This window comes from Cololabis saira, chromosome 17, assembly GCF_033807715.1.
Source record: "Cololabis saira isolate AMF1-May2022 chromosome 17, fColSai1.1, whole genome shotgun sequence".
NCBI lineage: Eukaryota > Metazoa > Chordata > Actinopteri > Beloniformes > Belonidae > Cololabis > Cololabis saira.
The window spans coordinates 39,393,526-39,420,355 of NC_084603.1; the positions used below are offsets into that span (position 1 = coordinate 39,393,526).

Consider the following 26,830-nt stretch of genomic DNA (forward strand, 5'->3'; position numbering starts at 1 on the left):
ACGCTGCTCCCATGGAGCTGCGCCGCAGAGGCGGGCCCGAAAACCCATCTCTGCCCGAAGACCGGGCGGTGGAACAGCCGCCCGAGCGGGAGCCGAGCGTCGGCTGCCCGTCGCAGCTGCAGTTCTCCTGGTCTCATTGATCAGGCTCGGATGAATGAAGAAACGGAGGATGGGGATTTCAATAGGTTTGATTAATGTAATAACTTAAATAAAGCACAATCAAACTAAGTTTTGCTCCCGCTCTATTTTTAAATACCACACTTTTATGCATGTGTGTGTGTGTGTGTGGTTGTTAGCCTTCCTGTGTGAAGACGAGGTGACTAAAGGCTGATTTATGGTTCCGCGTTACACCAACGCAGAGCCTACGGCGTAGGGTATGCGTCGATTTAACGCAGAACCGTAAATCAGGCTTTAAGATCCGTTTAAACCGTGTAACTGCATTCGAGCGTCCGACTATCGCGTCGAGCTGCGTGACATCGGACGCTCTCTGTCCACACAGAAACCGTTAAACTCGCGGCCAGTTAGGACAGTCCAATACAAAAAAAATAAAGCAATGGAATTTATTTTGTCGCCGAAGCTCCCTGGCATGGGACACGCTTTGTGTACGCAGCCGGCTCTTCTGCTCAGGGAGGCAATTGGCACTTTTGCACTAGGACTCGGCTCTTCACGCCTTTACCCGCCTCTACTCGTTTGTTTTTCCACAGCCAGGGGAGAAGCGGGCAGGGTGGGGTGAAGCTGCTGTGACGTACTCGATTGCGCAACACCTTTGTTCATGTCGGCGCAGATGAGAAATCAGCTGGAGCCGCGAGCGGCTGAGAGTAAAACAGCCCGTCTACATCGCTTTTTTAATTTTTTCTCGACAGCCACCAGGTTTATGAACATCTGCACCTCAGAGTTGGATCACCAAACAGACGTTTTTGCTGTATAATAAAATCGCTGCGAGCCGCGAGTCGCCTCGCGCTGACTCCCGCTTCCTGATTCAAACGTTTGACGGCCCCGCCCCCCGACCAATCAGAGGCGTGGAGGGTGATGACGGCCCCGCCCCCTGACCAATCGGTGGCGAGGAGGGTGGTGACGTCAGAAATAGTCCCGGCTCAGCCCGCTATAGAACCTCACTGAAATGGTTACAGAAAAAGGTATCGGCTTGGAGCGGCTCTACCCGTCTCAGCCCTAATGCAAAAGCGCAAAACGGGTAGAACCGAGCTAAGGTGATACTAGTGCAAAAGCGGCATTTGTTCCCTCCCCTGCTACACGTCATTCAGGGAGCCAATCAGCACAGAGCCTCATTATCATAGCCTCCCCTCTCCTTAGAATCCAGCACAGAAAATGAGCTTAGAAGCGGTAAAACTAGAGACATGGCCCACAGGCGGAATTTCTGTTTTATGTAAAAAAAAAACAAGCTTTAGATTGTTTTTAAGACATTCAAGGCCTGTTTAAAAATATACATTAAATGCCATAATAGGTCCCCTTTAAATGGTGAGGGTGTGGCCGTGGTTGACATGTGCCTAAGAGCTACCAAAAGAATATATATTGATGGTGAGCATTAGAAGTAGGGAATAGGATTTTGGAGGCCGGTCTGTGTGAAAATTACATGTAACTCAGCAAGTCATTGCTGGCGCGCCTGCAATTGTGTGTGTGTGTGTGTGTGTGTGTGTGTGTGTGTGTGTGTGTGTGTGTGTGTGTGTGTGTGTGTGTGTGTGTGTGTGTGTGTGTGTGTGTGTGTGTGTGAATTCTTCTGTTTAAATTTGGCGAGTCAGAAAAGCACTTAAAAATCCGGGTTTGTGTCATGGGTAGGGGAGATGCAGACACGTGGCCTGTTCCCCCAGGCAGAACCAAACGAGGAAGGAGGGGCTGTTGATGTAGAGACATTTACATCAATTATACAACAAGCTGCAGAGAGCCTAAAGGCAGCTTATTCGGAAAAGGACAGAGCGGGCTTCTTACAGAAAAGGCCAGTAAGGCTTTAGATACAGAAGATTATTTAGATAATATCATTTAGGGGTTGAAAAGGGTGAAAATTTCCGAATGTGTTCAGACATAAGACAATATGTTTAGAAATACAATGTTTAAATTCATATGAGCCTCTCTGTTGACACATTTGTTAAAATAATACGAATAATGAGCTTCTCTAGATGATGCAATCTGTCTGACGAAGGAGACTTTTTTATCTGCTAAAAAATACATGAGCTTCAAGAGACGAATTTTTGTGGATGTGAGGCTGTGCTCAGGCTGGTGTTTCAATGCATAAGCCTACCCTTGTTTGTTTGTTTGGTCATGAATGAACATTTGTCCGTGTAGGTGAGTTTGTCTGTTGGGGAGCTTGTTGGTGTGGCCAGGATTTGCCTGAATGGGAAATGTAAGACTCAGTGCTAAGAATGAGATTCTGAGCTTCGAGTTTCTACTGGAGTATGGGAGTAGATTGAAGTATAGAAAGGAAAAACAGAGAAATATGGGTGGAAAATAGTTGAAAAAGTGAAAGAAAAAAAAGGATAATATCTTTTGGGGAGATGAGTAACTGGTGGTCTAATAAAGTTAAAGATAGTGGAGATATTGTCAAAGGTGGACTCAGAATGTTCAAAGTGATTTGTTGACGTATGCTGATTAAATTAATGCTTACATTCGTTAATTGTGGGAAGTAATCTGGTTGCGGGTTATGATGTTGGTTTATGTTAAAAATTTTAAATTTAAATCAGACAGCAGAAGTAGATAGAAGGTATTTTATTTGATTTCACTTCTATGTATTTATGTGTGATTTAGTTATCCTCTGTGTTCATTGTGACTAAGGGAGTTGTGTCTATTATTGTTTTGTTTGTCATGTATAATGTATGTCTGTTATGTATTAAGTGTTAATTTGTACTCTCTCCCTTTGCGAGTCCCCCCCCCCCCCCTTTCTTTTGGACTGACAGTCAGTCCTCCCCTTTTGTTTTCCTTTGGGTGGTCACAGGGGGTGGGAGACACCCCCACCAACATTGAGAAAGCCAGAGAGGTGAAATGACCATATAAGGTGACTGAGGGGACATCACACTGTGAAAGAGTGGTTGACTGCAAAAACACTGAGGTCCGGACTGACTTGAGGACCTGAAAACCTGACATTGACACAAACAATGACCCCCAAGACTCCACCTGAACTTAAAGAGCCAGAAAGTTATTTCAGTCAGGGCACGTATAGTGTCCAGAATGGGAGGAGGGGCCTCCTCCCATTACAGTATGTCTGATTATAACTATTTTGATTGTCTAATTATAACTATTTTGATTGTGTGGAGCGAACTTCTACTCGCCAAAGAGGTGGGTAGTACCATATCTGTTACAACAGACCAGGTTAGGACTGGTACACACTCAATGGTGTTTTAGGTCCATAAGACTGGAACGGTGAAGCTCCTATAGATGAACATGTGACATTTTATATAAAATTAAACTAAAATTAAATCTGATTACTCACTCACTCACTCATCTTCTTCCGCTTATCCGTTCCCGGGTCGCGGGGGCAGCTGCCTCAGCAGGGATGCCCAGACTTCCTTCACCCCAGACACTTCCTCCAGCTCTTCTGAGGAGAGTCCGAGGTGTTCCCAGGCCAGCCGAGAGACATAGTCTCTCCAGCGTGTCCTGGTTCTTCCCCGGGGTCTCCTCCCGGTGGGACATGCCTGGAACACCTCCCTAGGGAGGCGTCCAGGAGGCATCCGGTACAGATGCCCAAGCCACCTCAGCTGACTCCTCTCAATGTGAAGGTGCAGTGGCTTGACTCCGAGCTCCTCCCGGGTGACCGAACTCCTCACCCTATCTCTAAGGGAGTGTCCAGCGACCCTGCGGAGGAAACTCATCTGGGCCGCTTGTATCCGCGATCTTGTCCTTTCGGTCACTACCCAAAGTTCGTGACCATAGGTGAGGGTAGGTGCGTAGATTGACCGGTATATCGAGAGCTTCGCCTTTCGACTCAGCTCCCTCTTCACTACGACGGTCCAGTACATCGACCGCATAACTGCGGACGCTGCACCGATCCGTCTGTCAATCTCACGCTCCATCGTTCCCTCACTCGTGAACAAGACCCCGAGATACTTGAACTCCTCCACCTGAGGCAGGACTTCTCCACCCACCCGGAGAAGGCATGCCACCCTTTCCCGATGGAGAACCATGGCCTCGGTTTTGGAGGTGCTGATTCTCATCCCTGCTGCGTCGCACCCGGCCTCAAACCGCCCCAGCACATGCTGAAGGTCCGGGTCCGATGAAGCAAACAGGACAACATCATCTGCAAAAAGCAGAGATAAAATCCTGAGGTTCCCAAACCGGATCCCCTGCGGCCCCTGGCTACGCCTAGAAATCCTGTCCATAAAAATTATGAACAGGACCGGTGACAAAGGGCAGCCCTGCCGGAGTCCAACATGCACCGGGAACAAGTAGTGCTGGGCGGTATGACCAAAAATTTATATCACCGTATTTTTCAAAATTATATCGGTTTCACAGTATATCACGTTTTTTTTTTTTTTCATGCACAACTGGGTGTTAACCACATTTTCTAATGATTTGGAAAGGAATTGCTGCAGTAAATTGGCTTAGAATGGCCTATTTTACTGTCATGATGAGGAAATATTGTAGAAAAACATTAATGTCCACACTAGTATAAATACAGGTTTGCATGGCCTCACAAAATGATGCCGTTTACAATGAGGTGGCAGCACTTATGATTCTAATGTAGGGCTGAACGATTTTTGAAAATAATCTAATTGCAATTTTTTTCATCAATATTACGATTGCGATTTAATATGCGATTTTTTTTTGTCCTGTTTTCATGTATTTTTCAAGGGGACAGTGCCACTCCACTGTCCCCTTCCTCCATGCAATGTCGCAGAGGTGTGTCAACCAAGACAGCCCTATGACATCCAGAGACTTGAGGTACTCAGGGCGAATCTCATCCACCCCTGGTGCCCTGCCACCGAGGAGCTTACGAACCACCTCAGTGACCTCGGCTTGGGTGATGGATGAGCACGTCCCTGAGTCCCCACTCTCTGCTTCCTCAGTGGAAGGCATGTCAGTCGGGTTTAGGAGATCCTCGAAGTATTCCTTCCACCGTCCGACAATGTCCCCAGTCGAGGTCAACAGCCCCCCACCCACACCGTAAACGGTGTCGGCAGAGTACTGCTTCCCCCTTCTGAGGCGCCGAACGGTCCTCCAGAATTTCCTCGAGGCCGACCGAAAGTCTTCCTCCATGGCCTCCCCGAACTTCTCCCAGACCCGAGTTTTTGCCTCCAGGACTGCCCGAGCCGCGGCTCGCTTGGCCTGCCGGTACCTATCTACTGCTTCAGGAGTACCACAGGCCAACATAGCCCGGTAGGACTCCTTCTTCAGTCTGACGGCATCCTGTACTTCCGGTGTCCGGTTCTAGGATTGCCGCCACGACAGGCGCCGGAGACCTTGCGTCCACAACTTCGAACCGCCGCGTCGGCAATGGAGGCAGAGAACATGGTCCACTCGGACTCGATGTCCACCGCCTCCCCCGGGAACCCGAAAGAAGCTCGCTCGGAGGTGGGAGTTGAAGATGTCCCTGACAGGGGGCTCAGCCAGACGTTCCCAACAGACCCTCACAATCCGTTTGGGTCTGCCCGGTCTATCCAACCTCCTCCTCCGCCAGCGCATCCAACTCACCACCAGGTGGTGAGAGACAGCTCAGCCCCTCTCTTCACCCGGCTGTCCAAGACATGCGGCCGAAGGTCAGATGAAACGACAACAAAGTCGATCATTGACCTAGGGCCCTGATTATAGAGGAGAAACTGTTTGGTTAAATTGGATAACTTCTGCTGTAAAATAGGCTTGTGTTAATGACTGTGTTGCATGCTCCCAAGCCCGACTGACATTACTTACAGTCAGAGAATGAGCCTGATTGCATGCTTAATTTATGTCTAACCGAAAGTCCCCCAACAGCATGCTCTCAATTTGAGAAACCATATCCTCTTTCTCCAATAAATGCAATTCCACCTATATTTACCCCTGTTAAAAACAATCACATGTGTGATGCCATAGGAGTGCCTAGGGGGGTCCCTGATGAATATAAATTGGTTGATCAGTTGGCTTTAGGATTCGAATCTAGCATCCCAACAATTACGGTGAATAAGAATGTGGATCGCATAAATTATATCCATTTCAATTTACAACGCCTTAATAATATGACTAGGGACGCTATAGTTGGTTTGCATGAACAGTTGGCAGCTCCAGATGGGTCCATAACTAGGGTCCTATCAGGTCTCAGAACTCTTTCTGAGGAGCTAACAGAGAATACTGGCATTCAGAATGTTCTTGGAGATTGGTTTTCTCAATATTTTGGTGAAAAATGGTGGTGTGTGCGGTGTACTCCCCTTAAAAATAGGATTAAAGCTGCACTGGTTTCCGTGGGACCTTGACTGGAAAGTTACCCCTGGTACAGAACCTCCTACAGAAATCACCGTCAGATCCATCTCCTACGCAGGATTCTGCTTCAATGTGCAATACTTTTCGTCTTCAGGTCAGAGACGACAAAGATTCTTTGCTGTGTTGGCTGATGATATGGACTTCATCTGAATGCAAGGTGGGCTCTCGCACAAGACGCTGACAAAGAAAAGACTGATGGAAGAGCTTCTCAAAGCTGACAGTGACATATCATTGCCATTGACCGTGGGGTGCGACGATGAGACTGTGGTCACAACAGAGAAATATAATGACCAGGGTCTTCTTCAAAAAAGGTACAACCCTGGTATCTGTCAGAACTATGCTTGGACACTGGCAAAAGGACTATCTGCTTACGGCTCTGGTGACAATGTCTGAGGGAACGGCCTGTGGTGCTGAAAGGACGGGGTTTTCTGTGGATGCCTGGTGTTGCTGATGAGGGTGATTATGGGTATACTGCACACATTCACTCATTTCCTGATGTTATGTTTCAATGGGTTATCGGTTTTACACATTCTTGATCATAGAGCAGGTTGGATGTTATGTTACGATTTTTTAAATTTTATCTTATGTTTTGGGGGGATTAGTTTGAAAGATGGTTGTCTGTCCAGAATGTGCCCACGCCTTTTGAAAGGGTTGGAAGAATAGGAAAATAAAAATGGGGGGGTAGTAGACAATTTTAATCAATCATAGTGATATCAATCATAGTGATTTTATATACTTGATTAGTGGATTTAGTGCTAGTTTATGGTTTATATATGATTGACTTGAGTGCATAAACCTGCACTAAATCTTTTGAATTTATTATTCTCATAACAGCATGTGCATTAATGATATTAGATGTATTACGTCATAGGAATACAGATTACCTGCATGCCATCTTTCCAATCACTAACATCTGTTGTTTGAATTTGTTACAAAGGGGCAAGGCTCAACTGAGATTGCAGATAGATAGATGTTACTGTGCAACCTGTCCATTCTGGGTTTTTTTTTCCGAGACATACAGGGATATGGAATGAAACCTTTTCGAGGCTAGTTGAAGACCTCTCCCGTCTATCGGATTGGCAGAAGGAGCCACTATGGGACCAGTGAGAGATGTATCTAGACGTTCCGGGGCCTGAGTGGATGCTTGAGTAAAGGCTACTTGGATGGGACAGCGAAAACTTGGGAGTCATCGGAGGACAACTTTCGTCATCTGGATCCAGTACTCCGATCTGCAGGAAATTACGGAGTGGGTGTGCTTTCGTCTCCAGAAGAACAGTGGATTTTTTGGTCGCCTTAACCTGGACACCTGGATTTCCTCATTTTGTAACTGGGATGTATAACAGACTTGACACATGGTTATACTGATTTATTTGGTTTATTTGTTCTTAACTGTGAAATGCTCATCTATCATGAGATGTACAATTGTTCACAATACGAATATTCAAACTTATACAGCTTTAAATGTATGATTGTCGTTGAATGTATTTGTATAATTAATCTATATGTATGGTTTTTGATATTTGTGGGTTTTCTTTTATGGCTCTGCTCGTATCTTTACATCTGGTGGTCATGTGTAATATTACAAGATTAGGACTGTTTGGATATACAGCTAAGCAGGTGATCTATTTTATATAAAAAGGGGGGATACAAAAAACAACACATATATTTTTAAATATCCCAGTGGACATTTTTACATGTTTGATTTGAAAAACATGAATTCATCATGTTTTGAGTGGAAATTGCTAGGATTTCATGAAATTGTTAAGAGTTCAAAGAATTTCTAACACTGGTGGGCTTTCTCTTTATATGTAAAATAACCTTGCATTCAGCAGGACACGGAGTCACCCCCTGGTGTTACGGGTAGACTAGTTTAGATGTAGGGGTTAAATACAATACACATACCATTGTTGAGAGGAGATGTTGGGGAGAAGCGGATGTTTTGGCATTGGGGGGTCTTATCTGTGATCTGGGTTGACACCTCAGATGGGAGATTTGGGGCTGGAGTTGTAACACGTTTGGGGGTCTTTCCCGTAGCTGGCTCCACCAATGAGAATCACGTACAGAGAATAACTCCCTTTTTTAGTATAAATTCAACTAAACTCGTGAAAACGGGGTGCATTTCTCTCCTACCTCTGTGGTTTCAGACAAATGTACCTCCGGCCGGAAAAACATTGTGCTTGACATATTAAAAGCTTGAATTAACTTTGATTCTACTCCACTAGTTTTCTTATGGTTCGCCAGACAAACGGACACTGGATCTTTCACATAGATTCATCTCTGAGCAGCAAAAACAACTAGATCAAGTGTTTGAAACATGAACCTCTGGTTGAGGTGACCCAGAATAAAACAAACACATCCGACTTCAAAAGTTTTCATTTGAAGATTAAAACAAGATTTAAAGAACTAAACTGCTAATTTACACTAACTGATGGTGTTATTGATCCCATCTGGACTCACCGAGCCTTTCTGCAGTTCCTCACAGCTGATATCAGTCTCTGTCGACCCCTTGGTGTTGTCTTGTACTTCTCCAGGTCCAACTCATCCAGAACCTCCTCAGACATCTGCAGCATGTAGGCCAGAGCGGAACATTGGATCTCAGAGAGCTTCTCCTCTGATCTGTTCTCTGACTTCAGGAACTCTTGGATCTGCTGATGAACTGAGAGGTCGTTCATCTCCATCAGGCACTGGAAGATGTTGATGCTTCTGTCAGGAGAGATTCTGCCAGTGTTCATCTTCTTCAGGTTGTTGATGACTCTCTCGATGGTTTCTGGACGGTTCTCCGACTGGTTCAGCAGACCTCCTAACAGTCTCTGGTTGGACTCCACAGAAAGACCATGAAGGAAGCGGACAAACAGGTCCAGGTGGCCATTTCTACTCTCCAGGGATTTCTGCATGACTCTCTTCAGGAAGTCATCCAGAGATGAGTATCTGTACTCTTCTCCCAGGAAGTTCTCCAGCACATCTGTGTTTCTGGTGGACCAACAGTGGAGCACGTAGACTGCAGCCAGGAACTCCTGGATGCTCAGATGAACAAAGCAGTAGACGGGTTTCTGGAAGATCTCACACTCTCTCCTGAAGATCTGGGTACAAACTCCTGAGTACACCGAGGCCTCTGGGACATCAAGACCACACTGCTCCAGGTCTTCTTGGTAGAACATGATGTTTCCTTTCTCCAGATGTTCAAACGCCAGCCTCCCCAGCTTCAGAAGAAGGTCCCTGTCAGCCTCCGTCAGCTCCTGTGGACTCATCTCATGTCCCTTCTGGTACTTGTTCCTCTTCCTCTTCGTCTGGACCAGCAGGAAGTGGGAGAACATGTCAGTCAGGGTCTTGGGCAGCTCTCCTCTCTGCTCTGTGGTCAACATGTGGTCCAGAACTGTAGCAGTGATCCAGCAGAAGACCGGGAGTTTACACATGATGTGGAGGGTTCTGGATGTCTTCATGTGGGAGACGATGCTGCTGGACCGCTCTTCATCCCTGAACCTCCTCCTGAAGTATTCCTCCTTCTGGCCGTCGGTGAAGCCTCGTACTTCTGTCACTCTGTCAACGTATTTCTGAGGGATCTGATTTGCTACTGCAGGTCTGGAAGTGATCCAGATGAGAGCTGAGGGAAGCAGGTTCCCCTGGATGAGGTTGGTCAGCAGCACGTTGACCGATGAGCTCTGTGTGACGTCAGACACGACCGGACCGTTGTTGAAGTCCAGTGAACGTCTACTTTCATCCAGGCCGTCAAAGATGAACAACAGTTTCCAGGCAGCCAGCTGCTCTGCTGTGAGCTTCTGGAATGATGGATGGAAAACTTGGATCAGCCTGATAAGACTGAGCTGCTCATCTCTGATCAGGTGCAGCTCCCTGAACGAGAGCAGAATAACCACGGTGACGTCTTGGTTCTCCAAGCCCTCAGCCCAGTCCAGAGAGAACTTCTGAACCGAGAAGGTTTTCCCAGCGCCAGCGACGCCGTTGGTCAGAACCACTCTGATGGCTCCACGTTGGCCAGGTAAGGCTTTAAAGATGTCCTGGCACCTGATTGGAGCGTCAGGGAGGCTCTTCATCCTGGAAGCTGTCTCCAGCTGCCTCACCTCATGTTGGGTATCAACCTCTTCACTCAGTCCCTCTGTGATAAAGAGCTCCGTGTAGATCCTGTTGAGGGGGGTTCTGCTTCCTGTTTCATCAATTCCTTCAGTCACATGTTCACATATCCTCCTCAGACTGGTCTGGTGTTCATCTCGGACCTCCTGCAGACCAGCATCTGCTGAAAGACAAGAAGAACTCTGAAACTACAGACTACAGAACAAGTCTTTCCAGTTGTCAGAAATGAGTCCATCAGCAGACAGATGTTCAGTGTTACCTGATACAGTTCTGTTCTGACTGGCTGTCTGCAGTCCAGCTCTGGTTCTGGATCTTTCTCCGCACTGGGGACAGAAGGACAGTCCTGGTGGAGCAGACTGGTCCCAGTATGAGCTCATGCAGCGCCTGCAGAACCAGTGTCCACAGCTGCTAGAGACTGGATCCTTCAGGACGTCCTGACACAAAGGACAGCAGGACGGCTGCTCCTCCACACCAACTCCTCTCCTCTTCCTCCCTCTGTGAAGACATGTCTTCATCACTAAAGTAATTTCTGACTGTTGTAGAAAAAAATCCGGATGAGTCAACAGTGTCCAGAAGCTCAGATGAAGTCTGGCTGCTTTTCTGTTTGAAGTTCCGCCTCAGGAATAAAACTGATGCTTCTGGAAGATCACATTCATTTATTTATGTGTATATGTTTTATATATGGGAGGAACGGCCTCCCCGATCTGAACCCGAGCGGTGTTTTGTTGTTGGACTTCTGTGCTAGTCACAGTTTGTCCATCACGAACACCATGTTCAAGCATAAGGGTGTCCATCAGTGCACGTGGCACCAGGACACCCTAGGCCGGAGGTCAATGATTGACTTTGTTGTCGTTTCATCTGACCTTCGGCCGCATGTCTTGGACACTCGGGTGAAGAGAGGGGCTGAGCTGTCACCACCTGATCTCACCTGGTGAGTTGGATGCGCTGGCAGAGGAGGAGGCTGGACAGACCGGGCAGACCCAAACGGATTGTGAGGGTCTGCTGGGAACGTCTGGCCGAGCCCTCTGTCAGGGACATCTTCAACTCCCACCTCCGGGAGAGCTTCTCTAAGATCCCGGGGGAGGCGGAGGACATTGAGTCCGAGTGGACCATGTTCTCTGCCTTCATTGTCGACGCGGCGGCTCGAAGTTGTGGTCGCAAGGTCTCCGGTGCCTGTCGTGGCGGCAATCCTAGAACCCGGTGGTAGACACCGGAAGTACAGGATGCCGTCAGACTGAAGAAGGAGTCCTTCCGGGCTATGTTGGCCTGTGGGACTCCTGAAGCAGTAGATGGGTACCGGCAGGCCAAGCGAGCCGCGGCTCGGGCAGTCCGGGAGGCAAAAACCCGGGTCTGGGAGGAGTTCGGGGAGGCCATGGAGGAAGACTTTCGGTCGGCCTCGAAGAAATTCTGGAGGACCGTTCTGCGCCTCAGAAGGGGGAAGCAGTACTCTGCCGGCACCGTTTACGGTGTGGGTGGGGAGCTGTTGACCTCGACTGGGGACATTGTCGGACGGTGGAAGGAATACTTCGAGGACCTCCTCAACCCGACTGACATGCCTTCCACTGAGGAAGCAGAGAGTGGGGACTCTGGGGCGCGCTCATCCATCACCCAAGCCGAGGTCACTGAGGTAGTTCGTAAGCTCCTCAGTGGCAGGGCACCAGGGGTGGATGAGATTCGCCCTGAGTACCTCAAGTCTCTGGATGTTGTAGGGCTGTCTTGGTTGACACGCCTCTGCGACATCGCATGGAGGAAGGGGACAGTGCCGCTGGAGTGGCAAACCGGGGTGGTGGTCCCTCTCTTTAAAAAGGGGGACCGGAGAGTGTGCTCCAACTACAGGGGGATCACACTTCTCAGCCTCCCGGGAAAGTCTACGCCAGGGTACTGGAGAGGAGATTACGGCCGATAGTTGAACCTCGGATTCAGGAGGAACAATGCGGTTTTCGTCCCGGTCGTGGAACACTGGACCAGCTCTATACCCTCCGCAGGGTGCTTGAGGGTTCATGGGAATTTGCCCAACCAGTCTACATGTGTTTTGTGGATCTGGAGAAGGCATTTGACTGTGTCCCTCGTGTCATTCTGTGGGGGGTGCTCCGTGAGTATGGAGTCCAGGGCCCTCTATTAAGGGCTGTCCGGTCTCTGTATGATCGGAGCAGGAGTCTGGTCCGCATTGCCGGCAGTAGATCAGACTTGTTCCCGGTGCATGTTGGACTCCGGCAGGGCTGCCCTTTGTCACCGGTCCTGTTCATAATTTTTATGGACAGGATTTCTAGGCGCAGCCAGGGGCCGGAGGGGTTCCGGTTTGGGAACCTCAGGATTTCATCTCTGCTTTTCGCAGATGATGTTGTCCTGATGTCCTTCAGCATTTGCTGGGGCGGTTTGCGGCCGAGTGCGACGCGGCAGGGATGAAAATCAGCACCTCCAAAACCGAGGCCATGGTTCTCCATCGGAAAAGGGTGGCGTGCCTTCTCCGGGTGGGTGGAGAAGTCTTGCCTCAGGTGGAGGAGTTCAAGTATCTCGGGATCTTGTTCACAAGTGAGGGAACGATGGAGCGGGAGATTGACGGACGGATCGGTGCAGCGTCCGCAGTTATGCGGTCGATGTACCGGACCGTCGTGGTGAAGAGGGAGCTGAGTCGAAAGGCAAAGCTCTCGATTTACCGGTCAATCTACGCCCCTACCCTCACCTATGGTCACGAACTTTGGGTAGTGACCGAAAGGACAAGATCGCGCATACAAGCGGCCAAGATGAGTTTCCTCCGCAGGGTGGCTGGACGCTCCCTCAGAGATAGGGTGAGGAGTTCAGTCACCCGGGAGGAGCTCGGAGTCGAGCCGCTGCTCCTTCACATTGAGAGGAGTCAGCTGAGGTGGCTTGGGCATCTGTACCGGATCCTGCTGGATCCTCCCTAGGGAGGTGTTCCAGGCATGTCACACCGGGAGGAGACCCCGGGGGGAGACCCAGGACACGCTGGAGAGACTATGTCTCTCGGCTGGCCTGGGAACGCCTCGGACTCCCCTCGGAGGAGCTGGAGGAAGTGTCTGGGGTGAAGGAAGTCTGGGCATCTTTGCTGAGGCTGCTGCCCCCGCGACCCGGGAACGGATAAAGCGGCGGACGATGGATGGATGGATGGATGTTTTATATTCATAAGTTTATGTGTATGCCAGTAGAGGAAGAAAGAAAAACGTCAGAAAAAAACGAAGAAAACCAGTTTGCCTGGGCGAGATATTAGGATCCAGGGTCGATTTCCCTTTTCTTCTTCCACTTATTCTTCCAAGCATTGTTTCATCCGTTAATGCGGCCCGGACCGTAACGTGCTCCTAGGCATGGCAGACATCAACATGTGCGTCTCCATAGTGCAAAACATCTGTCACTGATTAGTTTTTAATGTCATCAACGAGTACTAAAACTGCTGCAGACTCTCCTGGACCGATCTGGAGAGCTGGTTTCATCCTGAACCAAACTCTGGTCTCTGAACCAGCAGGACCAAATGGTTGAGGAACACAGAAGACTCCGTGGTGGAAAAACAGGAACGAGAAGGAAAAATTGATGTTTGAAGAACCTAAATCATCAAATAAACCACCATGGACAGAAAATATTAAGTCATGATGAGTCATAGAATCAGTTAACAGCAGTTGTCTTACTTTGTGTCTGAGGGTCCAGGTTCTTTACTGAAGGTTAGAGGATAATCTTTGGACCGGTCACTCTTCATAGAGAGACAGCTGGATCCTGGAGACTCTGGTCTCTGACTGCGGTACCGACTTCTGCAAACACAAATTCAAATCAGTCATTGATAATGTTGATGATGACCACTGAAGAAGATCAACAGCAGGGTCTCCAACTCTGGTCCTGACAGCCACAGTCCTGCATGTGTTAGAAGTTTCCTGCTTCAGGATTGTCCACCCCTGATCTAGTCTGTATCCAGTCCTGGAGCAGATTACTGCTTTCCTCTCCTCCTGACATCAGACCTCATGTTTCCTCTGCAGGAACCTTCCACGGGGATGAGGGATCTTAGGACATTCCTGCTTCCTGACCCTCTGAACTTCTCTGTGATCCAAACTCAACACTTCCTTAACTGAACTGAAATTATTTTGTTGATGACAAAATAAGATGAATCCATTTACAGTTTTTGTCCAACAATTTAACATCAGACTGTCCTCCCTCCAAAACCTGTAAAATGTTGAAATAAAACTTGTTTTGATCAAAAACAACATTTACAAGTTCCGGTGGAATGAGGAGGATGTAGGACGTGTTCCACCGAGGCTCCGCTGGAATGTGACTTTTTTTACACTTTTATATCACACTTTGTAATTCTGTTTGCCGGTATTTCGCCCTAACATTAAAGCTTTTCACTACCTGTACACTTTTTCGCTCGCGGGCGCTCTATGATGGCAAACCGAGGGAGAGGCGACCGCAGCAGCCCCGGCTACCACCTGAACCCGAAGCCCAAGAGTTTGAAACCACCATCTCAGCAGCAGTTAAAAGAGAGATTGTGGCGGCTTCGGAGCCCTTTGAGAACAAGCTGGCCTCATATGGCCTCATATACAGTAAATGAAAAATGTATTAAAACTAAATCACATGCAATTATATGGAAGTTTATGTTGTTTTATATTTTTATTTAATCTATATATGTATAACTAGAAAAACATCTGTCACTGATTAGTTTTTAATGTCATCAACGAGTACTAAAACTGCTGCAGACTCTCCTGGAACGATCTGGAGAGCTGGTTTCATCCTGAACCAAACTCTGCTCTCTGAACCAGCAGGACCACATGGTTGAGGAACACAGAAGACTCTGTGGTGGAAAAACAGGAACCAGAAGGAAAAATTGATGTTTGAAGAACCTAAATCATCAAACAAACCACCATGGATAGAAAATATAAAGTCATGATGAGTCATAGAATCAGTTAACAGCAGTTGTCTTACTCTGTGTCTGAGGGTCCAGGTTCTTTACTGAATTTTGGAGGTTGATCTTTGGACCAGTCACTCTTCAGAGACAGACAGCTGGATCCTGCAGACTCTGGTCTCTCCTCCTCTTTCTCCACACAATCATCCATCTTCTGGACTTCAGTCATTCAGAGACATGAACCAGAAACACAGATGATCTTTGAATCTGTAGACAGAAACTTTATTAGAACACGACTAAGTCATGAAATCAATTTAATAACTTTCCCTGAAGGACTTTGTCAAAACTCCTGAGGTGGAAGAAATAGGTTTTACTGATACTGACGATGACCCAGACCTGAAGACTTGAAGCTGAGTCTCCTCTAACCTGATGCCAGCATTTCTGTCCAGGTGTGATCTGTGAAGCCGAGTATTCACCTGGGGTCTCATGTTCGAAACGTGCGGTGCACGAAAAACTTGCGTACGCCACTTTCTACGCTCACGGTCGGATGTTCGAAAGTTGATTTGAACATAGAAAGTTGCGGTCTTTCACGCACAAATCAAGTCCGGCATATGCACTTTTCTGAGGTTTTGTCCGTTGGCGACACTCACTGGTGATGCAGTGAAGTGCAAAATATGAGGAAACGTGACGTCAACAATAAGTTCACGACCACATGAAGGACACGACAGTCCCCACATCACCAGATAAGTTACACAAGAGTGGAGCTGTAACAATCTCACAATCAACCACATGATCTGAACAAACAACTAAAGGAGCTCAACGATGGAACCTGCAAATCCTGATGGAGCTTTGGCTCCGAGAGGAACCTGCTGATGATCAGATCACACCGACCTGCCGGTCCAGGACTAAGACTGGACCATCAGCTGGTTTAGTCTGGACCTGCTGGTCCAGGACTAAGACTGGACCATCAGCTGGTTTAGTCTGGATCTGCTGGTCCAGGACTGAGACTGGACCATCAGCTGGTTTAGTCTGGATCTGCTGGTCCAGGACTAAGACTGGACCATCAGCGGGTTTAGGTACCAAGAGGATCCTTCTGGATCTCTGCCCTGAACTGGACCAGCTGCTCCGGTTAAGACCAACATGATCTTTCAGCTGGAGCTGCTACAGGTTCGACATCTCAGTCGCCATGACGACCGTATGGGACGATGTGGCAGGGTGGAGGAGGTGCAGCCACTCAGGCTGACGGGACACAGGTGTGGCCCGTCACCCTCTCCACCCTGCCAGCCTTGATAAGGCGGGGCTGGACAGCAGCAAGGTGGTTGGAGGAGCTGCTGCTGCTGGTGCACGTGTGTCCTGGGTGTGAGATTCTGCTTGAATAAAAGGGTTCTGCACAAAACTCCGTGTCCTCTCTATCCTATATCTATAATCCCATTGTCTTTATTTCTGCAGCGGAGGAATCAGATCGTGATGCTTCATGTTTTAAATATAAGTTTATACTGTTCATATTGTTATACTTATGAGAGAGGTGATCGCAGATATCCACAATGTGTAAGACTCAATAAACGTGTACATTGGGCTTAATCCGTTAGTATATAGTACGCGTGAATAAAGCGGAACGAGGAGCCGTTTTTTCGTTCACAAACTTAAGTTCTGGTGTCGGTTCTTAAAATACAAACAAGAAAAGGAGAGTGTAATGATGCACTAACGCTGCCCATAAACATTTACAAACCTTTACGATCATAATAAAACTAAAACTTTTTGTTTTACTTGTTGTTTTGTTTTACTTGTTGTAATCACATGGGCTACCGTCCATGTGATTATGAAGTCATGTGTGATTATGAATTCATGTGTGATTATGGACTCATGGCAGTCAGGCTTTGACCAGGCCGGATTTCAGGCCTTCGACCTAAGCCACCCTAAAGTTTTACGACACAGTGGCCACACGGCTTGGAACAACGGAAAAACCCCTGGACACGAAGTCCAGCCAGGATTTGCATATGTGGCCCCCTTTGGTGATAAGGGACCACACTCTGATTGGACAAGGACCTCAAGCTGCAGGAAGGAGCATGGACTTCCTGGGCGCAGCTATAAAGAGCAAGGCCCCCCTCTCTCGACCTCTTCTCTCTTTTCTGCCTTTCCTCTCACCTACAGGTCTCTGCTGTAGCACCAGGGGCGACCAGCCAAGGGCCGGCTTTCTCCTTTCGTGACCGAAGGAGCGTCCGTTTTGCAGCGCTGCACGAGCGATCCACACGGTTCCGAGCCCAGAGAGCCGAACTGGGACCCCGCATTGTCTCGACGTGGACGCTTTCGGACCGATTTGGAAGTTGAAGGAGGCCAAGCTGCTGTGCCCAGCTGCTGTCCCCTCATCCGCAGCACGGATAACAGGAGGGAGTGAGAGCCGCTTATCAGGGTCCCCTGCTGAGCGTAACCACCCAGCTGTTCCCCAAGGAACGCTGACCGGCCAGACCAAACCACCCTTTTTCTTCAACTACAAAGATCAACGTAAGAGGCTGTTTTTGGTGTCTGGGCAGAGAAAACTTAGTAACACACTTTAAAAGTTAGCTTATGTTGTGAGCTGGATTGCTGATCCCTTCACAACTGTGTTATTAGCTTAAGTGTTTTTGTTTATCTTCTTGTTTGCCTACTGCTGCATCCACATTGCTGGATCGTGATGACATGAAAACAAAACAGAAAACAGAAAACAGAAAACAAAGCCCTTCCTCATTTCCCAGTTGAATGACCCCTTCTTTATTTCTCTTTTCCTCTCCTACTAATCCCCCCACACACACACATACAAACGCTTCTCTCGGCAGTACTCGAGTTGTGAAAAAAAGTCAGGGGGGATGGTGGATTTTATCATATGGGGACAGATAATTTGTGCTGATTACAAATAATATAATATATTACAAATAATAGCACTGACCAAAACACCTGCAGAAATACTGCAGGAATGACATAGCAGCAGTTTTCTGAACTTATCAATATGCCTCTGTCCTTCACAGGATAAGTCAAATTTAGTTTCTAGTTAAAATGTCTCATTTTAGTAAAAAAAAATCTAATTACACTTAAAACAAGACTCATCACTGGAAAAAACAACAATTTTCACCTGTTTCAAGTAGATTTTCACTTGAAATAAGTAGAAAAATCTTCCAGTGGAACAAGATGTTTATTGCTTGTAATGAGAAGATAAATCTTGTCCCATTGGCAGATTTTCCTACTGATTTCAAGTGAAAATTTACTTGAAACACATGAAAATTGTCAAATAAGTTATTTTTCTGGTGATGACTCTAAATGTTGAAATAGCAGTAAAACCACATTCATTGATGAAATGACATAAGGGATGGAAAGGGGGATGGCAGTTTTACTGGGGGGATGATTTGGACCGTTTTTATTTCAGGGGGGGATGCCATCCCCCCTCATCCCCCCTCAACTCGAGTACTGTCTCTCGGTCATAAATTCCCGATCCATTCTGAGCTACCGACACACACACACACACACACACACACACACACACACACACACACACACACACACACGCATACACACACACATACACATACACATACACACACACACACACACACACACACACACACACACACACACACACACACACACACACACACACACACATACACACCAACACATTCTCACTCCCAGCTCGTCAAAAACCGACACTTGGTCAGGGCCCTTCGGCGTCAGTTTCTGACGCACAAGGTCGCCCTCAGCGTCTAAGCACCGATGCAGCGGGCTCTCAACAGATTCTAATGTAATTCCACCCAACCCAGCCGCGTTGTTTCAAGCCTCTGAGAGCATCAGTCCCATTGGATAACTGAGGATCGGACACACGGAAGTATTCTAATTAGAATCAGAATCAGCTTTATTGAGTCAGTTTAGAAAACAGTTTTTGACTTTCGGATACACCGGCGGCGGCACGATGGAATTGTGCGCCTGTTTTCCAAAGGGTAACACTGGGATAGGGGGGGGAGGAGAAAAAAAAATACATCTTCACATTGAATATCATACAATACACAATATCAAGTTGCAAAAAAACACCTCGCAGCACACGAAACACAGACGTCACAGGACTTGCATGTGGGTGATGGGGGGTGGGCAAGTCGGGGGGGGGGTGGGGGTGGTCCCGGCACAGTTCATCCCAAGTGATCGCCGCAAACACGTGGCGCTCGAACTCAAAATGTCCTTGTCAGGGGGGCTGATAAGAGGGGGGGGCCAGGAAGGCGATTGGATATGGGGAGAGGGGGGTGTGTGTCAGTGTGTATGTGAGAGTCTGTGACGCGATAAGTCCGAGGACCTTTCGCCCAGAGAGCAGCCAAGCGATGTTTCGGGCAGCCGTACAGTTCTGGGAGGCAGGATCCGCAGGGGTTTTGGAGACGGGGAGGGTTAGGTTGGGTGCAGAGCGTCATGTTTACATTCCTCCCGGGAAATTGTGACGGAGAGGCTTGCCAGCCGCTCCTTCAAGGCCAAAATTTAATCAACAATTTGCAGGCAGCTCAGTAATTTTCCGTCTGCTTTTCTTCTGGATCCTCAATAAACTCAGATCAGACGAATTTGTGATCAGTCCCCGCCAAGCCGGGTGCCCAGCTTCTCCAAGGTTTTCTCCATCTTGTTATAGAGCTCAAAGACCCCTGCTAGCCTACGATTCTGTTCAAGAATCGCATCCAGCTTGCTCTCCCAGCGTTACAGTTTGAGTGCTGAGCCCCGTGCTCAATCCTTCAGCAGCTTTGGGCAGCTCAGAGAGGGCCAGAACAGCCCCTGCAGCCTTCCGCGATTGTCGATAGGCCAGGAAGATCCCCACTCCAATTAGGAGAAATCCTGCTATCATAAATCCAATTATGAAGGCGTCCTCAACATCCTCAACAGATAAAATTTTGAGACACATCGGGCGCCAGTTCTTGTACGCGTCCATCGTGTAACCAGCAAAAAATTACTGTCCGTTTTGACGTTAACGATTTTCACAATGATATCTGCAACATTTCTTAAGGCAGAAACACCACTGTATCCTTGTTAATTACACAACATTAGTGGTTTAATTTCCTGCACATCACGCAGCGGGCTCTCAACAGATTCTAATGTAATTCCACCCAACCCGGCCGCGTCGTTACAAGCCGGTTCATGTTAAGGACATCCGTTTTAATTAGTTCTCCTTCGATTATGACATGTTATTAATGCTCAGTAGGCACAGGAGGTTTGTTATGTATTGTTATGAGGCCTATTTCGTGTCTATTTTTGAACAGTTCACTAACGCTTTGAGCTAGGAGGCTGAAATTCTAGACTCTGTATCAGGAGGTGACTTTCATCCACTGTGCGGAGTCTCAGATCTGTGTGACCTTCGGAAGTGTCAAAGGTCACCGCGTCTGTTGCTTTTCGGGCCTGCGAAGACTATTTTGTGTCTTTTTTTGCATAGTTCACTAACGCTTTGATCTAGGAGGCTGAAATTCTAGACTCTGTATCAGGAGGGGACTTTCATCCACTGTTCGGAGTTTCAGATCTGTGTGACCTTCGGAAGTGTCAAAGGTCAACGCGTCTGTTGCTTTTCGGCCTGCAAAGACTATTTTGTGTCTTTTTTTGCATAGTTCACTAACGCTTTGAGCTAAGAGGCTGTAATTCTAGACTCTGTATCAGGAGGTGACTTTCATCCACTGTGCCGAGGTCCAGACCCATGCGACATTCGGAAGTGCCAAAGGTCACCGTGTGTGGTGCCTTTTTCGGGCCTTTTTTGTGTTTTTTGAATAATTCAGTAACACTTTGAGCTGGGAGGCTGATTTTTGACTATGTTGCAATGCAGAAGGCCCTTTGCTAGGATCTTTTGGTCCCGTGGCTGTATGACATCCACAGAGCTAGTTGGCATTGCAGAGGGTTCACAGAGTTGAGACTTGGCAAGCCCAATCTAGGCCCCATATGGAGGTCACAGGTCAAGTTTTACTTGGTTTGGTCAAATATTGTGGCAACGGTGTCCGTTCGAATGTTGGAAAAGGTGACGTTTCAAAGCCCCGCCCATCAAAAAGTACAGGTCCGATCTGCACCAAACTAACGTCTGTCTGATCAGGGGATGCCCCCAAACAACATATAAAAAATAGACTCCTAGCTAAAGGCGTTAGTGAACTATGCAACAAAAAGACACAAAATAGGCCCTGTTCCATTAGTCAGGAGGCTCTCCGAGCTAGAGGTTTCTACACCCTCCTAACCAGCCAGAACGTTTTGGAGGAAACACTGTTGCAGAAGTCATAGAAATCTGATTTTTTTATATGTTGTTTGGGGGCATCATTTTCCTGGTAAAAATCCAGGTGGTGCCCCGTTTTGATTAAGTCATTTTGATGATTAAATTTGATAAATAATCTACTTTATTAATTATTAATAATTGTTGAAGGACAATTATTAATAACTCTTGATAACTGAACAACATCTACCCTGTGGCACAACATTGTTTTTGCAAGTTCCTTGTTAGGATGAATTATCTTCATTATCATATTCAAATATATGTATTTGAGGGAGGAGACAGGGTGGAGTGTTGTGCTCAGGCATGGGCGCTCACATCCACGCTGATTGTGATGTTCAAAGAAACCTGCGTGGATTTGGGCATACGCACAGTTTTGAACATCTGAATTTTTTTTTGCGTACGTAAAAATTCCACGAACGGATTCACGTTGAAATCCACGCACGTTTCGAATATGAGGCCCCAGATCCTGGATCAGGAGATATGAACAACCTGGTATTAAAATAGCCGTGCGTGCGTGCGTGCGTGCGTGCGTGCGTGCGTGCGTGCGTGCGTGCGTGCGTGCGTGCGTGCGTGCGTGCGTGCGTGCGTGCGTGCGTGCGTGCGTGCGTGCGTGCGTGCGTGCGTGCGTGCGTGCGTGTGGTAAAATGCAGTGCAAATGCAAGTGCTCTGTGTGTGCATCTTCGGGTGTGCGCAAGTCATTGTTTTGCAGGAAGCTGAAGCATTGCCATTAGGCATTCATGACAGGTGTTGGAAAAATATAAAACCATCTCCCTGCTGTCATCTCACTTTCAGCTGTTGATTTATGACTAGTATTAAACTATTTAACTACGTACTTAATAATGTGTGCATACACACAAAATACCCGCGGCAGTGCAGAATCAAGAGAGGCACAAAACAGCCAAAATGACTGGACATTTTACTGGATTTAAAGTGTTTCAGAATATTTGGATGAAACTGCAGTTTAAACAATTTATAATTTATTTGTAGTTAAAAAAGTTGGTGAATCATTTACTGTGTCAAAACATCCTTTAACACAGTTTTGAAACATAATTTTGTACATCCAAAAGTGTATTGTGTGTGTGTGTGTGTGTGTGTGTGTGTGTGTGTGTGTGTGTGTGTGTGTGTGTGTGTGTGTGTGTGTGTGTGTGTGTGTGATCCTGATGTTCAGAAGAGTTTTACAAATTCTCCAAGTTTGATCTATTTCGGTAACTGAGACTTTTTAAGCTCTAATTTTCTTCTCTAAATCTTCTTCAGAACTTTAGACTCTTCTGTTTGAGACTTGGATGAGACTTTAAAGGGGACCTATTATGGCATTTAATGTATATTTTAAACTGGCCTTGAATGTCTTAAAAACAATCAAAGGCTTGTTTTTTCTACATAAATGAGAAATTCAGCCTCTGGGCTATGTCTTTATTTTTACCGCTTCTAACCTCCTTCTCTATGAGGGATTCTGAGGGGCGGGGAGGCTATGATAATGAGGCTCTGTGCTGATTGGCTGCTTGAATGACGTGTAGCAGGGGAGGACAAAAAGCCTCGCTCCGGGCAGAAGAGCCGGCTCCGTACACTATTAAACTGTGTCTCATGCAAGTGAGCGTCAGCGACAAAATCAATTCCATTGCTTTATTTTTTTTTTGTATTGGACTGTCCTAACTGGCCGCGAGTTTAACGGTTTCAGTGTGGACAGAGAGCGTCCGATGTCACGCAGCTCGACGCCATAGTCGGACGCTCGCATGCATTTATGACACAGTGTAAACGACTCCCTGGGATCATAAAGCTTGAATTACGGTTCTGCGTTAAATCGACGCGTACCTTACGCAAGACAAATGAATCATGTTAACTGTAAAGAAATCACAACACTGAATTTTCACAAATGGCAACTTTATTGTTAAAAAAAATAAGATAACTTTGTTCATATTATATACACCACTTATATACACCAAGTTGTATATAAATAACATTTATGCACTATTGCTGGCTCAAGGAAGGACCGTGCATCTTCTGAAGGTGTCTGAACAGCTTCAGGTGCATTGCTTAGAAGATCTGAAACCAGCGACAGAATAAAATGTATTACTAATAGAGCTCCGGTGTTACCCATAGACAAATATAAATAAAATAAAAAATTAACGTCACTTACCACTGATTCGTGTGTAGTTGCTGGGTCCGTACTGTTGGTACTGATCCTTTTATGAGGGTAAGTGTCGATGCAAAACCTAATTTTTACTGTCCCTCGTTGTTGAAACAGCCACACGATTCACCGCTTCCAAACAATGGCGGAAGCTCCGGCCAGCGGAGCTGGTTGTGGGCGTGGTTTCATGCAGCGGAGGCCGACCTATGGAAATTGCTCCCGTCGTTGCGTAACGCCGACCTTCCGATCATTGGATGACCCGCTCTACCACCTGAGCTACTGCCGCCCCCGATGTTGTTTTTATATTGTTTTCATATTGTTTTATATATCTATTGTTAATATTGCACTCTGTTTTTTGTTGTACTTAAGGCCTGCACCCTACCTTTCGTTGCACTTGTTAGAATGACAATAAAGAGAATCTTGAATCTGGAAAACTAATCCTTTCAACAGAAACAATATTCAGCTTTTCAGTATAAACTATCCTGAAAACGTCACATTACATTTATCTGCATGTTCAAAATAATGCAGCAATGTTTTGGGAACAAATTCAATCAAATCTGATCAAACTGTTATTTTCAGCGTGGAGAACCTCTGAGAATGTTACACATAACTCTATAACTTTCCACAGCAGGAAATGTTCGGAGACAGGAAGTTCAGCACACACCCGCCTGTCCAGCTGTACTAATGAGGACCTTCTATACTTCTGTTATGTGTTTCCATCTGAACCCAAACCTCAGATCTCACGTCACCCCTCAGCTGGACTCCAACCAGAACCACAGAAATAACATTTAAACATCAGAAGAAGACTGAACAAACACTAACCTGGTTTCCTCTGCTGCTCCGTCCACATCAACATGGAGTCTGAACTCTGAATACTTTCATCAGTTGATCCCAGAGCTACTGCTCCCTGCAGTTACTAGAAACCACGTGACTGCTGAGAGAGAGAGAGAGAGAGAGAGAAAGAGAGAGAGCTTGTCGCCCCCTGGTGGTCGTCAGTGTTCAGGGCTTTTTTCCAAAAACACATTTGTTTGTGTAAATGTATTTGTTTTGTAAAGAAACTAATTTCAAATCAATGTTTTCAAAAACAGCTAAAGTCATGTGACCATAACGTGGGACTGCAGGCAGAACGATGAGAAACGACTCAGTCCAGGTCGGGACGTCGTTGGACCTGTTTTAGGGGCTTCAGTCATATAACGTTGTGTAGAATCTGTCACTTGTTTTACTCCCAAACATCTCTTTCATTTACAGAAACTGCAAAGATTTCATTTTTAGGTTCATAAGTGTGGATTCAAAAAGTTTTTCATCAACAAGGTTGTGGAAGACCTTGCCGATATCATTGCTGGGCAGAGTCAATGCTATTATGGCATATTGGCTGGATGACACAGTAACTCCACTTGAATTGGAGCAGGAAGCATGCCAGCCTTATTCTATAGGTGCCATCCTTTTGGCACCTTACGCTACTGAAAAATCTTTATACAATTCCAATGTGATGATCCACAGTACAGTGCGCATTTGGAAACAAATCAAGTTACACTTTAAGTTAAATATTTTATGCTCTACCAGTCACTGGGAACCCTACCTTTCCACCAGCCAATACTTTTAGTCTCTGGAAAAAGGCAGGCACCCATACAATAGGAGACTTATACATTAAAGGCATATTTGCTTCTTTTGCACAGTTACAGAATAAATACCATCTACCTGGAAGTAGTTTCTTCAGGTAAAGTATTTTTGCGACCATTAGGCGCATATAAACGTCTTATTTTTTTTTTTCAAAATGTGCGGCGCACAATAGCGCAGTGCACCGTATGTGTGTTGTCGGGGGCTCTCACCGTGGCTCCCTCACGGGAGTGCTTTGAGAAACAGCGTGCGTTCCGGAGGAACCGCCACCCGAGCGGCAGCCTGCGGGGAGGTCGACTGCTCAGCGGCCAGAGAGCTGCGCGCCCAGCTCGTGCCCGTCGCAGCGCTGAGCAGTTCTTCCGGTCTCACCACGATCAGCCCGGATGAAGCCTGACAACTGTTGCATATTTGATTTAGCGCAGCTGTTTAATTCAGAAACGGAGGATGATGTGCGCGGCTCCGAACCGCTGGAAAAAGTGATTCACGTGAGCGCCGCTGAGGCGCGTTCACGGGGACGGGGTGCTGCTCCCGGACCCGTCCCCACGCCCGTGACTCCCGTGACCCGCTAAACTCGGTTCTGACAGCAGTTCCGCCCGGCACCGAGCAGCAGCTTGTTGCTGCTGTCTTCCTGCATGGGTTTCCCCGGGTCTAGCTTGTTTACTGTCTGGAACTCTGAACATCTACCACGGAGCCAGGGCGAGCGCGCCCCCGCGTGGAGGCCGTGGTCCGAGCCACCAAGTCTATGGAGTGATATTTGAGCCAGAATCCTGAGCGAGCAAAGATATATTTTGAGCACACAAGGAGAGATTTTGAGCCCAGAAAAATATATTTTGGAAGCACATCAATTATATTTCAAAAAGAAATTACACTTGAGCAAACCAAAACATATTCTGTGTGCACAAACAGTCCACTGCGCTCGCTTGCTCCTCCCATCCTGCTCTCGCTCAACATCTCTCGCTCTGCGTGCTTGGGTTTGTTCTCGCATCAGATTGACGTGTTTTAAAAACAAATTTCGGTCAGTATTTATTATTATGATTATTGATGTTACAGAACTACATTGTTAGTTTTTGTACTATAGTGTTGTAAGACTTTTCCTTTCTGTCCTGGGCCCCATTAGATAATGACAGGTGAACAACAACAACAACCACATGTAAGTTTGTATTTCCTTTGTTATAAACACAGTGTGTCATAAAACATTTGTAAAGTTCTGTTTTCACGTTAGTTTTAACCATTGTAAGTTTGCGAACTAGCAAAACTAGCACTTACAACAGGTGCTTTCACTAATTAGCTCACCTCACTTGGCTGGGGAGTGCACGTCACATTTTACTTTTTACTTTGCCGACCTCTGCATATCTACATGACTGCATAATCATGTGTATTTTTTATTCGGAGACATATATGATTGAGTCTCTCTTCCTTGCTAATCTGGGCTCTTTCTGTCCAACAGGACTTGTTGAGACAGCAGTTGATGGAAGGACTTCTTACAAAACTGCAATCTGCCATAAACCAGCAACCACTAAATTTGGAT

At 46.8% G+C, this 26,830-nt stretch overlaps 1 protein-coding gene across 5 annotated transcripts in view; it reads right to left on the reverse strand.

Moving 5' to 3' along the window:
- LOC133463659 (NACHT, LRR and PYD domains-containing protein 12-like) overlaps positions 1–24,558 on the reverse strand; it is a 64,746-nt gene extending 40,188 nt beyond the window's left edge. For all 5 annotated transcript variants that reach the window (XM_061745323.1, XM_061745321.1, XM_061745324.1 and 2 more), the window contains exons 1-5: positions 24,508–24,558; positions 15,403–15,589; positions 14,121–14,240; positions 10,742–10,977; positions 8,854–10,645 (exon numbers count right to left, since the gene is read on the reverse strand). In XM_061745323.1, the coding sequence (XP_061601307.1) occupies positions 8,854–10,645; positions 10,742–10,977; positions 14,121–14,240; positions 15,403–15,551 (2,297 nt within the window). In that variant the 5' untranslated portion in view covers positions 15,552–15,589; positions 24,508–24,558. The remainder of the gene's footprint in view (positions 1–8,853; positions 10,646–10,741; positions 10,978–14,120; positions 14,241–15,402; positions 15,590–24,507) is intronic.
- Positions 24,559–26,830: the final 2,272 nt, after the last annotated feature.